Source organism: Cimex lectularius, unplaced genomic scaffold, assembly GCF_000648675.2.
Source record: "Cimex lectularius strain Harlan isolate CLEC.00 unplaced genomic scaffold, Clec_2.1 scaffold7, whole genome shotgun sequence".
NCBI lineage: Eukaryota > Metazoa > Arthropoda > Insecta > Hemiptera > Cimicidae > Cimex > Cimex lectularius.
Genome location: NW_019392731.1, coordinates 2182314 through 2195339, shown reverse-complemented (window position 1 = coordinate 2195339; position 13026 = coordinate 2182314). Strand labels below are relative to the sequence as shown.

At 31.3% G+C, this 13026-nt stretch overlaps 1 protein-coding gene across 50 annotated transcripts in view; it reads left to right on the top strand.

The window, feature by feature from the left end:
- The window catches only part of LOC106663839 (Down syndrome cell adhesion molecule-like protein Dscam2), a 125649-nt gene extending 113624 nt beyond the window's left edge, over positions 1 to 12025 (top strand). For 34 of the 50 annotated variants that reach the window (XM_024226822.1, XM_024226819.1, XM_024226809.1 and 31 more), the window contains exons 14-37: positions 23 to 142; positions 213 to 386; positions 527 to 674; positions 743 to 891; positions 960 to 1091; positions 1180 to 1347; positions 1404 to 1623; positions 1686 to 1927; positions 2008 to 2163; positions 2223 to 2365; positions 2432 to 2585; positions 2666 to 2935; positions 3001 to 3232; positions 3293 to 3469; positions 3544 to 3710; positions 5930 to 6118; positions 6567 to 6734; positions 7034 to 7171; positions 8975 to 9153; positions 9211 to 9379; positions 9491 to 9646; positions 10872 to 10935; positions 11355 to 11360; positions 11727 to 11893. In XM_024226822.1, the coding sequence (XP_024082590.1) occupies positions 23 to 142; positions 213 to 386; positions 527 to 674; positions 743 to 891; positions 960 to 1091; positions 1180 to 1347; positions 1404 to 1623; positions 1686 to 1927; positions 2008 to 2163; positions 2223 to 2365; positions 2432 to 2585; positions 2666 to 2935; positions 3001 to 3232; positions 3293 to 3469; positions 3544 to 3710; positions 5930 to 6118; positions 6567 to 6734; positions 7034 to 7171; positions 8975 to 9153; positions 9211 to 9379; positions 9491 to 9646; positions 10872 to 10935; positions 11355 to 11360; positions 11727 to 11793 (3788 nt within the window). In that variant the 3' untranslated portion in view covers positions 11794 to 11893. Of the gene's footprint in view, positions 1 to 22; positions 143 to 212; positions 387 to 526; positions 675 to 742; positions 892 to 959; positions 1092 to 1179; positions 1348 to 1403; positions 1624 to 1685; positions 1928 to 2007; positions 2164 to 2222; positions 2366 to 2431; positions 2586 to 2665; positions 2936 to 3000; positions 3233 to 3292; positions 3470 to 3543; positions 3711 to 5714; positions 5889 to 5929; positions 6119 to 6566; positions 6735 to 7033; positions 7172 to 8974; positions 9154 to 9210; positions 9380 to 9490; positions 9647 to 10871; positions 10936 to 11354; positions 11361 to 11726 lie in introns of all 50 variants that reach the window. The other 16 variants (XM_024226833.1, XM_024226834.1, XM_024226829.1 and 13 more) reach the window with 2 other exon arrangements.
- The last annotated feature ends 1001 nt before the right edge of the window (positions 12026 to 13026 follow it).

Below are 13026 nucleotides of genomic sequence, written 5' to 3'. Positions count from 1 at the left end.
AAAGTATCTTTCAAAATTGTAGTTCCTCCTCGTTGGATAATTGAACCAACCGATAAAGCATTTGCTCAAGGCAGTGATGCTAAGGTTGAATGTAAGGCTGATGGCTTTCCAAAACCATCTGTTACTTGGAAGAGAGCCTCAGGTATTTATGTTTGACATTATTTTTCCTATCTTTTGTATATTTTCTATTTGTATATTTTATTATTCTATAGGTGACTCCCCTGGAGATTATAAAGATCTTAAACCTAATAATCCCGATGTAAAAGTGGACGATGGTACTCTTTACATTCATAACATTCAGAAAACAAATGAGGGTTATTATTTATGCGAAGCTGTTAATGGTATTGGATCTGGTTTATCTGCTGTCATCATGATTAGCGTTCAAGGTAAATATTTATTGAATACAGATTTTAATAAACATTCATCATGTAGTCATGAAAATTATTGGGAATTATCTGAAAAGTTCAAATAATTTTTTCATTTTTGACTACTATAAATGGTACATTTTTAATTTTACTTTTATTAGCTCCACCACAGTTTGAAACTAAAATGAAGAACCAAACTGCAAGGATCGATGAATCGACTGTTTTACAATGTGAAGCCAAAGGAGAAAAACCAATTGGAATTTTGTGGAATATGAACAACAAAAGGCTTGATCCCAAGAGTGATATCAGGTCTGATTTTAAAATTTTTTAAAATAAATTAAGTACACATGAAATTATAATCCAATTTTCTAAAATAGGTATACAATCCGAGAAGAAATTCTTCCTCACGGTGTCGTATCTGACCTTAGCATTAGGACTACTGGAAGAGAAGATTCAGCTCTTTTTACTTGCGTTGCTACAAACTCTTTTGGAAGTGATGACACTAGCATCAATCTTATTGTTCAAGGTTTTTACTATAAATTAGTCTAAAAAAGTTTTATATTGAACATACATTGACTAGTGTTTTTTTTAAAGAAATACCTGAAGCACCTCATGCTCTAAAAGTACTCGATAAATCAGGGCGTACTGTCCAATTAGCTTGGGCTGCACCTTATGATGGCAACTCACCTATCACTCGTTATGTGATTGAATATAAAGTATCAAAAGGTCAGTAGTTACTTGAAATTAATCTTTTATCACAAGAAATTGAATTATATTTTTTAATAATTGCATAATTTTTTTTTCTCTCTAACAGGTACATGGGATGCAGATGTTGTCCGTGTAGACGTTCCTGGACAACAAACAACATCAGGAGTCTTCAGTTTAAACCCTGCTACTACATACCATATGCGAGTTGTTGCTGAAAATGAAGTAGGAACATCAGAACATTCCGAACCTGTGACTATCATTACTGCTGAAGAAGGTATGTGAATCTTTAAACCCAATAGATTCTCTTCATTTATACTGTGATGTTTACAGCACCCAGTGGTTCTCCGACAAATATTAAAGTGGAAGCAGTAGATCAAGTAACTCTTAAAGTAACATGGAGCCCACCAGAAAGAGATTCCTGGAATGGAGAAATTCAGGGTTATTATGTTGGTTACAAACTCTCTGATTCTGACAAACCGTACCTATTTGAGACAGTTGAATTCAGCAAAGAAGAAGGAAAGCAACACCATCTTATGATTTCTAATCTGAAGTAAGAACATCTGGCTAAAATTAAAATGCAAGCAATTTATTGTAATTTACCTCTGCTTGTAGGACTTACACACAATATTCAGTCGTTGTACAAGCTTTTAATAAACTTGGAGCAGGTCCAATGAGTGAAGAAACCAAACAATATACTGCTGAAGGTATTCCAGACGAACCCCCGCATGAAGTCACTTGCACAACATTGACATCTCAAACTATTAGAATCTCATGGGTATCACCTGCACCAGAAACAGCCAATGGAATTATTAAAGGGTACAAAGTAATTTATGGGCCTAGTGATACTTGGTATGGTGAGTATTTTTTCTTTCTTTCTTTATTTTTTGCATCACAACAAATTATATTATTCTAACAATAAATATTTGTTTTTAAGATGAAAAGTCAAAAGATTCTAAGATTACAGCATCCAGTGAAACAATTATTCATGGATTGAAGAAATACACAAATTATAGTATGCAGGTTTTGGCCTTCACATCAGGAGGAGATGGTGTTAAGAGTACCCCTATTCATTGTCAAACAGAACAAGATGGTATGAAAATTTAAGCTCAGTTTGTAGTCGTATATTTTAAACAAATATCGATGTTTTAGTCCCTGATTCTCCAACGGCCGTCAAAGCTTTAGCAATGTCTGATGAGTCTATTCTCATTTCCTGGAAACCTCCGTCACAACCAAATGGAATAATTTCTCAATATACTGTGTATTTCAAGGAAGATCCTGATAGTGGAAATGCTGTTAGTTATTTCTATATTACAATTTTAACTTGACGATTATTAATATATATTATATACTAATTCTAGGTACCTAAAAGTCAAAAAATGCCAGCATTCCAAATGACATATGAAGCTTCTGGACTGAACAAAGATGGAAAATACGAATTTTGGGTCACCGCTTCTACCAACATCGGCGAAGGGCAGCCTTCAAAGTCAGTTATATTGTCTCCAAGCGTTAAAGGTATTTTTTTAAATTAAAAAAGGATGTAATAAATTTATGAATCGACATTAATAGGTATTGTGATTGATTTTGGAATTTAGTACCAGCAAGAATTGCCTCATTTGATGGAAAATTTACCGCGACTTACAAGGAAGACGTTAAATTGCCCTGCCTTGCTGTTGGAAAGCCTACTCCTGATATCAAATGGAAAGTGAAGGGGATCAGTTTTGAGACTAATGACAGAATGCAACAACTGCCAGAAGGTTCACTCTTGATCAAATCTGTAACAAGGGCTGATGCAGGTGAATATTCATGCACTGTGGAAAACAACTTCGGTCAGGATTCTGTTACTCATCATCTAATCATCCTTGGTTTGTACTTCATAATTACATTGTATTTAAAGTAAATTTTATAATTTTTTTCATAATCTCTGTAGCTCCTCCTCATATGCCTCAAGTTACTTTACAATCGACTACAACTAATTCAATCACAATGAAGATCAAGCCTAATGCTGCCGACACTGAGCCTATTCATGGATATACAGTTAAGTACAAACCAGAATTTGGAGATTGGGAAACCATGCAGCTTTTACCTACAATCCATAAATTTACTCTTGAAAATCTCTGGTGTGGATCAAGATATATGGTTTCTGTGACTGCTTACAACAGGTACATGTTCATTAAATATTTTATTCATCCAGTATTTTAATCCAACTGTATATATGATAGCATTGGCACCGGTGATGAATCTGACATTTTGAACACAAGAACTAAAGGGTCAAAGCCCATAATACCAGAAGCAAGCCGGTTTATTGAAGTTTCTACTAACAGCATCACTTTACATCTGAGCACATGGTCTGATGGTGGCTGCCCCATGTTGTACTTTGTTGTTGAACATAAGAAGAAGTATGTAACAGTTAAAATTTATTTGTTGAAAAGAATATTAAGGAAAAGTCTTTTAACATGGTTTTTTTTTTTAGGATGTCCACAGAATGGAATCAGGTATCGAATAATGTTAAACCAGGAGGAAATTTCGTCGTTTTAGATTTGGACCCTGCTTCGTGGTATAACTTGAGAGTCACAGCTCACAATAATGCTGGTTTTGCTGTTGCTGAATATGAATTCGCTACTTTAACAATTACCGGAGGTAATAGTCATAATTAAAAANTCTCCCTCCCTCTCTCCCCCTTCTCTCTCCCTCTCTCCCCCTTCTCTCTCTCACTCTCTCTCGTCCTCTCTCTCTCCCTCTCTCTCCCCCTTCTCTCTCTCTTTCTTCCTTTCTTTCTTTCGATATTTTTTTAATTATCCATTTAATGTTATAGAACCTCATTCGTCATTCTTATGTCATTATCATAACGACCTATTCTGTGCTTAGTCTATTAGATAGTTCGTAATTCACCATTTTAGTGCCTTAAACTAAAATAATTGATAAAAAATTATAAGCTTTATGTTTTAGTTAGTCCTAGTTTACAAAATTTAATTTTTTAAATTGATTTATAAATTTTATGTAAAGTGTGGTTGAACTGAAAAATTGTGTCACAAGCACGAATCCATGACCTCCGGCTCTTTACCCGCTACTCTAACCACTTGAGCTATCGTACTTCACTTTTCTGAGCCACAATTCATCAACTCAACATACAAGTTTTTTCAAATTTCCCTCTTTCTGGCATATATTCAAATTCGTGTAATCATTATTGTTGAGGAATTCTTAAACTTTAAAAATGTATTTTTGGTGTTCAGTGATAACTATACTATTTTCTTTAGCGGCTTTTAAAATAGCTTTACCTTATAACTTTTTATCAATAGACCACCAATGCCGTATACCAATGGGGGTCTCCATTATCCCCACTTTGTGCTGAAATATTCATAGCTAACTTGGAAAATTTTTTTTACAAATCTAATAACAAATTAATTAAATCTGTCATTTTTCAGAAAAGCTATGTAGATGATATTTGATGTATATAGACAATTATGTATATGAACACTGGAGGATCTATAAGGATGCCTGCAATTAATTAATTCTTTACAGCCTGGTATAAGTTATATTACATTGAAAATAAATAAAAATGGTTATTTAAACTTTTTAAACTCAAAACTGGTCATAATAAGGAACCTACTTGAAATAGATGAAAAACCCACAACTACAAACATCATGATACGAGCACTCTCTTCCCACCCATGGACCCAAAAGGCTGCAGGATTCATTTCGCTCATAGACTCCCATTAACACCCGCTGATTATAATAAAAATACAAATAATAAAAACATTGGATAACAAGAAATATTTATCGATAGGTTGCTAGAAAATGAATTTAAAAAATTAACTTTAAAATAAGAAACAATCTGACTCGGCTACCCCACCAAAAATGAATTATTAGGTTTTCATTGCTTGTCAAATATTGGTGAACTATCAGAAAAAATATGTAAAGTTCTTAAACAACAAAGATTTAGAATAGCTTTTTGAGGTATGTGTTCACTTAGAAAAGAACGTCTGATAACCTAAAGACAAGTTGACAACTTGTCAAAAAGCGAGATTTACCAACTTAATTGTAAGGATTTTATTCTGGCTTTTGGTCTGTGAGTCAGTGAACTCATGCTGAACGGGCCACTTACTGGGCAAAGATGAAGGGAATGTATTTCTCAAAAGCTTGACAAAGTAAGTGTTACACCCCCTTCAAATAGGCCTTATCCCTGACTTTTTACTACTAAAGGCGGATATCGATTATATCAGATAACTTACTGTGATACTGTGGACTTCATTTAAAGCTCCTAACTTCTGTGTTTTTGGTATTAAATCTTTTTGCCTATTTTTATGGCAGCTGATAACCAAATGTACTTGGTCAGGAATTAGCAGGACATCACAATAAAACAATTCGCTTTTAGAGGTGCTTTTAATTAATGTGTTTAATATTAGGGTTTATTTGATGTTTGGATCACACTTAAGTACATACATTTAAACTAGTTTTAAATGCCTCAGCACCACTCAAAGCAAGCTTGTCAATTATTATTTGACTTTTTTCTATTATTTTGTTGTGGTTTTTTTGTTGCTATTTTTATAATGAAGTCTTTGCAAATTGTTATTATAAGTAAGAAAATTAATAATAAGTAAAAATTTACACGGTAAAGTGACATTTGCTTGGGTGGTGTTGCAGGTACAATTGCTCCTGCTCGTGAAGTGCCTGACTCAGGATATGGCCCAGATTCTCCTCTGCGAATCCTTCTAGCAAACTTAAATCTTGTCGTCCCAGTTATATCCGCCTTGCTAGTGATAATTGTAGCCATAATTGTTGTATGCTTTCTTCGAGGAAAAGGAACTCAACACAAAGGTAATTTATTAAATAGACTTTTTTTTTGTTTTTAATTTAAGGAACTGTCTCACCACCAAAGAGAGGCGTGCAGGATGTACACCATTACTTCCCGTGGATACCAAAGTGGATCGACTTGAACGTAGTAGTACCAGCAGGGGCAACCATTATTGTAATTTTTGTAGGAATTATTGTTATTTGTGTCGCCCTTGCTAGACGTTCTCGTGGGCCTCCATCTACTAGGCTCAGAGGTAATGAGTAATATTCAATGGATTTCAGTTCAGAAAGATAACCACTTCTTTCATAAGCTTATTTTGAGATTATCAGCACAACATTTATATGTATTGGCAAAATATAATTAAATTAATTCCTATTATATTTATACTTAGTAATTACTTTTTACCAAATATTTTACGCTAAGTTTACTTGAATGGCCAATTAATGCAGGTTTTATTTAAACAATTATAAGATCTACTATTCAAAATTGTTCATAGTGTTAATATTTAAATCAAAATCTGTTTTTATTCTTTCTGATTTATTATAACACCAATTAATTACTTACTTTTTCCTTTGAAATAGGAATTTTGAATGTTGGCCAATCACTGTAAAATAATTTGTTTTAATTATTAAAATCATGTAGCACATTATTAAACTCTCTTAATAATATACTAGTATTTGTGATTTTTTAATAATTTGCAGATGATATTGTATACAATCAGTCCATGGTTGGCGGAAATACAATTGACAAAAGATGTCCTGATTTGCATGATGAACTTGGCTATATACCACCACCAAACCGAAAGCTGCCACCCGTTCCTGGATCTAATTATAACACATGTGAAAGGATTAAGCGAGGTACAGGCATAAGTAAGACGATATTTATTATTAAGCTTGTTAATCAATGTAGTCACACCCTCCGTATTTTGATATACGCCTCGAGTTGTACACATTTAACCTGGCCTAATTTGAATTTTTATTTTACACAATTAAGTTTAAATTTATTATTTTGGTTTTATTTATTTACTTTTTATTTGGGAATTCTTGTTTTTTTTGTTTGTGCTGAATGACTTTTTGTTTTTTTTACCAAACAATTGCCGAAGTGAAACAAGGTTTCCCAAAGTTTTCCTTTCCTTTTTTTTTACGTTTTGGAACAATTGACAATATAGGAAGAGCAGGTCTGTGCAGTGGTCATTCAACATGGGATCCTAGGAGACATATGTATGAAGAATTAGCCTCACATACTCCATGTAGGGGCAGATTGCCAAGGTGCCCTGGATCGGATGAAACAATGTACCATAGAGCAGGTAATTCCAGATTTGTATAATAGTCTCGCCTGTGCATCTGGGTGCTGGTCTTCTATACTGTAACAATTCACCATCAAACTATTTTAAAAACAAGGAGAAGAAAGAAAAGAAAACTAACAATTTACTGGGTTGTTACATTTCTATGCGACATTCGGTGTAAATTCATGTCAGTCTGTAGCTTCCAACTTGCCTTCTCAACTTTACACAAGCTCAGAAATTCAGGCAACTAAAAGCCCCACCATCTTCGTACATTATCTGCAAAAGCTATTAAAGCAATTTGGTGGAAACTAGACAAAGTTATCTAAATAATAATGTTAGAACGTTAAAACTTCTTGAAATTCTTTTTAATTTATGTATTAAATTTCAATAATAAAAAATAAATAATTAAAAAAGTGACTTTTGTTATTCTGATTATATAATTTTTATACAAAATTATCCAAATTCATCATGCTGAATTTGAATTTACGACATTTTATTAAGTACATTGGTCATTAGAAGATGTTGCAGATTAACCAGGTATGATTTTATACTTGTGAAATGTACATCCTAAAGGCATGTAGAAATCCTAAACCTAGATCAACTTTTTATTTATCCCTTTTTACAACACCATAAATTTCATAATTTGTTTTTATCTGTTATCGCATTTATTATTACAAAGCTTTTTTTACACAAAATATATCTTCCTTTTTTTATATAAATTATACATATATTAAATTGACTGTTTTCAGAATTTACTTCTACAAAGTCACAATCAGAAGAGTGGTGGAAACTTTATTAGATTGTAAAGTTGAGAATCATCAAGTATTCTGCCACAGATATAATTTAATTTATTAACATTATATCCCATTAAGTTGTTTATCAGTGCAGAGCAAGTCGTGTTCCATTGTTTTTATTTTGCATTTACTGGCGCAGCTAAAGTGAAGTTAATTTTAACTAGCTGGATTGTTAGTTAAACAGCCTGCATCTTACGTCCCTTGCTTATACTGTTATTTTTTTATACATTTTCACATCCAGCTACTTGTTGAATGTCATCACAAGAAGTCATACTACTTTGCAATACTTTTATTAAAATGGAATTCCAAAGGGTTTGATGGGATTTGAAGCCAGAACCACTAGTATGGCCAATTTTAAGTCTTAACTACTAGGCCTCCACAGGTCCTTTCGTAATGTAATACCAATTTATTAAATTTGATCTTCACTATTTAACATAATATTGTTTAAAAAAAATATTTAAACAACCATGTTAATTACATTAACTTAAGTAGCTAGGAACAAGGGTGATTCAGTACTGAATTAATATGTTTATTTTCTTCCATACCAAAACATTGGTTCAGAAATATTTTTTAACTATTTGACGTTACCAACTAGTATGTTTATAATTATATATTTTGACATTTGTGTTTTAATATACTTTACACAATATTACATTAATATTTATCTATATGCAATAATCTATTTAATTTAATGATCCAGCTAAGTTATACTTTAACTGCAACTCTTATTAAATTGACTTGCTTTTCACAGTTACTTAACCAAATTTAATTATAATATTAATAATGCACATATCTGTAGATCATGGTTTAGATTGATTGTGGCTTAAATAAGAATCAGTTTTGTTATGTTTTTTAATAAAATATTTTAGCTGCAACAAGTGAGTGATTAATTGTTGTAGAAGCCTTGCGGTGTGTGTTTGTTTCAAATTTCTGTTGCACCTTTTTTATTTATTTATTTATTTTAGCTGTGTTTATTAGGTCATGCCCCACTATAAACAGTCTGTGTAACATTGTTTTTGATCCATTTTAGGTATGGATGATGACATATGCCCGTATGCTACATTCCATCTCCTTGGCTTCCGGGAAGAAATGGACCCCTCAAAGGCAATGCAGTTTCAAACTTTCCCTCATCAAAATGGCCACTGTGGCACTCTAGGACCTGGAGGAGTTGGAACTAACGTACATCACCGATCAGGATCTCAGTCTATGGTCAGTAACACTGAGTCTAATTTACTGTGATCATTTTAACAACCTTATTGATTTTAGCCACGAAATGGAAGATATTCAAGGGTTGGTCCGAATTCAACTTTCTCCCCAGAATATGATGATCCAGCAAACTGTACAGAAGACGATCCCTATGGTTCCCAGTATACACCTTATGGAGCACCTTACGATCACTACAGTAGCAGAAACTCTCTTGGAAGGAGGAGCGTTGGTCTGTATATAATTGTTAACTGCCAGAATTATGATATATTAATTAATATAATTATAAGCTTCCTGTTACTAACAATAAATTTATAAAAATATATATTGGAACATTGAATAGGATCAGCTCGTAATTTAACATTGGCAGGGAGTCCTGAGCCTCCACCACCACCTCCAAGGAACCACGATGCCAACTCTTCTGCTAATGATAGCAAAGAAAGTAATGAAATGTCTGAGGCTGAATGTGATAGGGATATGGCAAACAGAAACTACCAAGGTATGAACAATAAAGAAAATATTTAATAAATTATATGGAGAAAAGATGTGAAACAAGCAACAAACTATAAAGGTAAATTGGTGGGTAAAGTTTGTTTATGAATGATGAGATTATTTTTCACAACCCTGTTCATCTCATTTCAGTCGAATCAAACATTCATTGCACATTTTTCAAAACTGTTAGATTTTCATCGTTCCATAATCTTCTCATTTCATATCTCATTGTTTCTGTTTTTAGTGATGAAGTACACATTGTGCACCATGAAAAAAAAAGCTTGTGCAGTTTGGTTGATTGCATGGTTTTTGTTTTATAGTTTCTTTTTCTCTTCCTTTCTTTCAGTATAATTATTTTATTTCATTGTTATTATTTGTTTTTAAATATACATTTATACATTCATCCTCATTACATTCTCATGCATAAAATCCCAAAATTTAATTGAAACTTATATTATGTTTACTATTTATTTATGTATAATTTGAAACTTTATACATAAATATACATTATTTAGCATTTTGTCATATAATATATATATTAATAATCATTAAAAAATAAATAAATAAAGTTTGTAATTTTAAGATTTGGAATTAAACAACTTTAGAATCAGTTAAAGTTGTTCATATACTTGTAAATGGATATGCAATAATTTTGTTTGATTATTTTTTTTATAGCATCACAACCTATTAACGTATATTGTCTATTAGAAATATTCAACTTGATGAAAAATGCATGACAAATTAAGGAACCTAAATTTAAGAAAAAGCCATAAAAACTAAACAACTGATATACTATTTAATAAAAACTGATAGAATATTTTTTTTCATTGTAGAATCTTGTAGTCCCTTTATTAACTCATTAGATGAAAGCTTAGATTAATTTTTTAATTTCCTAGTTTGAAAAAATTTTATTATTTAAAAAGTTGTTTACTTTTATTGCACGTGCATGCAAAATTGGCTTGTGTTGCATCATTTGTATTTGGATTTTCTGTTTTTCATCAGGGTTGCGGGCATCATCTAGGAAGGGTATCATTGTCTAATTTAAGGTAATTTTTTTGTTTGTTTTTAACTTATCTAAGAAAAATTACAATAGAGGGGGTCGTGTTTATTTATTTCACAATGAAGAATTTTTTATAACGAGAATTTTTCTGTTTCACCAGCAAGTAAAATCGTAAGGTCAATTAACAGAATATGTCCGATATTTATTAATAGTTCATTAACTGTATTTTCAGTGTCAACGCGCAACAACTCCAAGGATGGCATGACCACCGAGGAAATGCGCAAACTGATAGAAAGGTGAGTCAAATGATACTGAACTACTTAAAATTAAAAGCAAAGAAACTTATATAAAATCCAATAAAATTAACTGAAAAACTATCTTAATCCTTCACAAAACAATAACACAATCCAAAACTTTATACCTAAAAATCACACGTGGCCCATTAAAGGTGAACCTTTCTCTAATTATTTTAATCAAATGACTTTACTTTCACACTTAAATTTGTAAGTAGATTTGAATTTTAAATGGTTAGATGTGTGATTAATTTTTTAAGTAGATATGTGTGATTTTTGTCAATGTTGATTTGTTTGCAGCACAGTAGACAAATTATAGATTCATATGTATCACATTCCTGCCTGATGTTTTTTTTTTTAATTTTGTTGTTTCATTATAATTTTAATGCACACTTTGTTTGTTACATGAATTGCAAATACAGGAATACGTAAGTGTTTTCCAAGTAGGCCACAAACATAGTAGCACAAATTGTATAATTACAACTTCTTACATATGCTTGCTGTTAAAAAAATATTTTTAGAACTTTAAGCTTTCAGTTCTAATAGATTTAAGAGATCAAAAATAAGAATGATTATGGAATATTGTATTGTTTAATTACAAAGTATTTTTGCTAAAAAAATACTTTTTGTATGTATAATTATTTGTAAACTTTAGAATTTTTATACTAAAATTGGATAATTTAATTTTCTACAAGATGATGTTGCTTACCTTTATGCTTTACTTCATTAATTCTTATATACATATCTTTGTAATAAATTAAATTTATAGTCTTAATTTTTTTTTCAACTTTCAGAAACGAAGGAGGGCCCCAACAATTCCAAAACGGAGGGCTCACAGCATACGATACTGTGGCAGTGTAACCTCTAGTCTTCTGTGCCATAGTCGAGGAACAACAAAAATCAAGTTGGTTTTTCCTGCATCAATTCATTTTATCTACGGTGCTAAAACACGACTCCAAACCTTTTCTTTTTGCATCTTAAGAAAATAGTAATTTCCAATTGTTGCGCATAAAACAACATTACTTTTCTGGTCATAATGATTTTTCATAATATTATAAATATTCAATGTTGATGTTATTTAATGATATTATTGTGCTTGCCCTTCCTTTAAACTTGTGGTTGTGGACTACCTATAAGTCTTATATTATATTGGATTTACTAGATGTAATTGTTGTCCAAAAAAGCTGTTTAGATGTATTTACTTATGAACTACAGAAATTTATGCTATTAACATTTTATCTAATAACAGATTTATATAATTACCTATATAAGCTCAACAGATTTATGTAAATTACTTCCTTAGTTTATTATTATTTTTTTGCAATTTTGTTGGTTTTATAATGGTATACTAAATTTATATGCTATGTTCATTAATATTTAGCTAAGGATATATAACTATATTCTTTCATATGAATTTTAACTAAATGTACCTTAGCTATGTGTGATACCCAGGAAATATCTTCGCTAGAATTTATAAACATAATAAAATTATTACTTTAATTATAAATTTTCCATTGTAATATAAATCTAAATGTATCGATTTTACCACATTATCTCCTAGGGTTATAAAAACGTTTTAATGTAAGCAAAAAGAAATCATCGAACGATTTCATAGGCTAGGTCTAGTTTATAAGATAATGTGATGTAGAAGCTTCTGTTATTTTTGGTTTTAAAAAATTAAATCCTTTGCTCTCGTACCATTATAAGGATGCTTTTGTAAATATGTTTGTGACATTATCTTTTGTTTATAAATTATATTTGTATAGCTGTATTATGCAGAATACTTTGAAACTCCTACATTTATTATAACGCTAGTTTAGTTCTCATCTTATTAAATATTTTTCTACTCAGATGGTCAAAAGATGTGTTGTTTTTTGTTTATTGATGTCTTCAAAATTAGTTTTCTGTTTATGTTTTTTGATATGATATTTGAGCTGTTAGCAACGTGAAAGAAAGGCTTTGTGTTTCATGACAATGTGAAAATTATTCCACATTGCAGTCTTGTGAGTGTGTTTGTCCCAGTGACAGTCTTCTAATATTTGTGTGGTTTTTCATGTTTATAATAATGACTGATTATTTAGAACAATTATAATT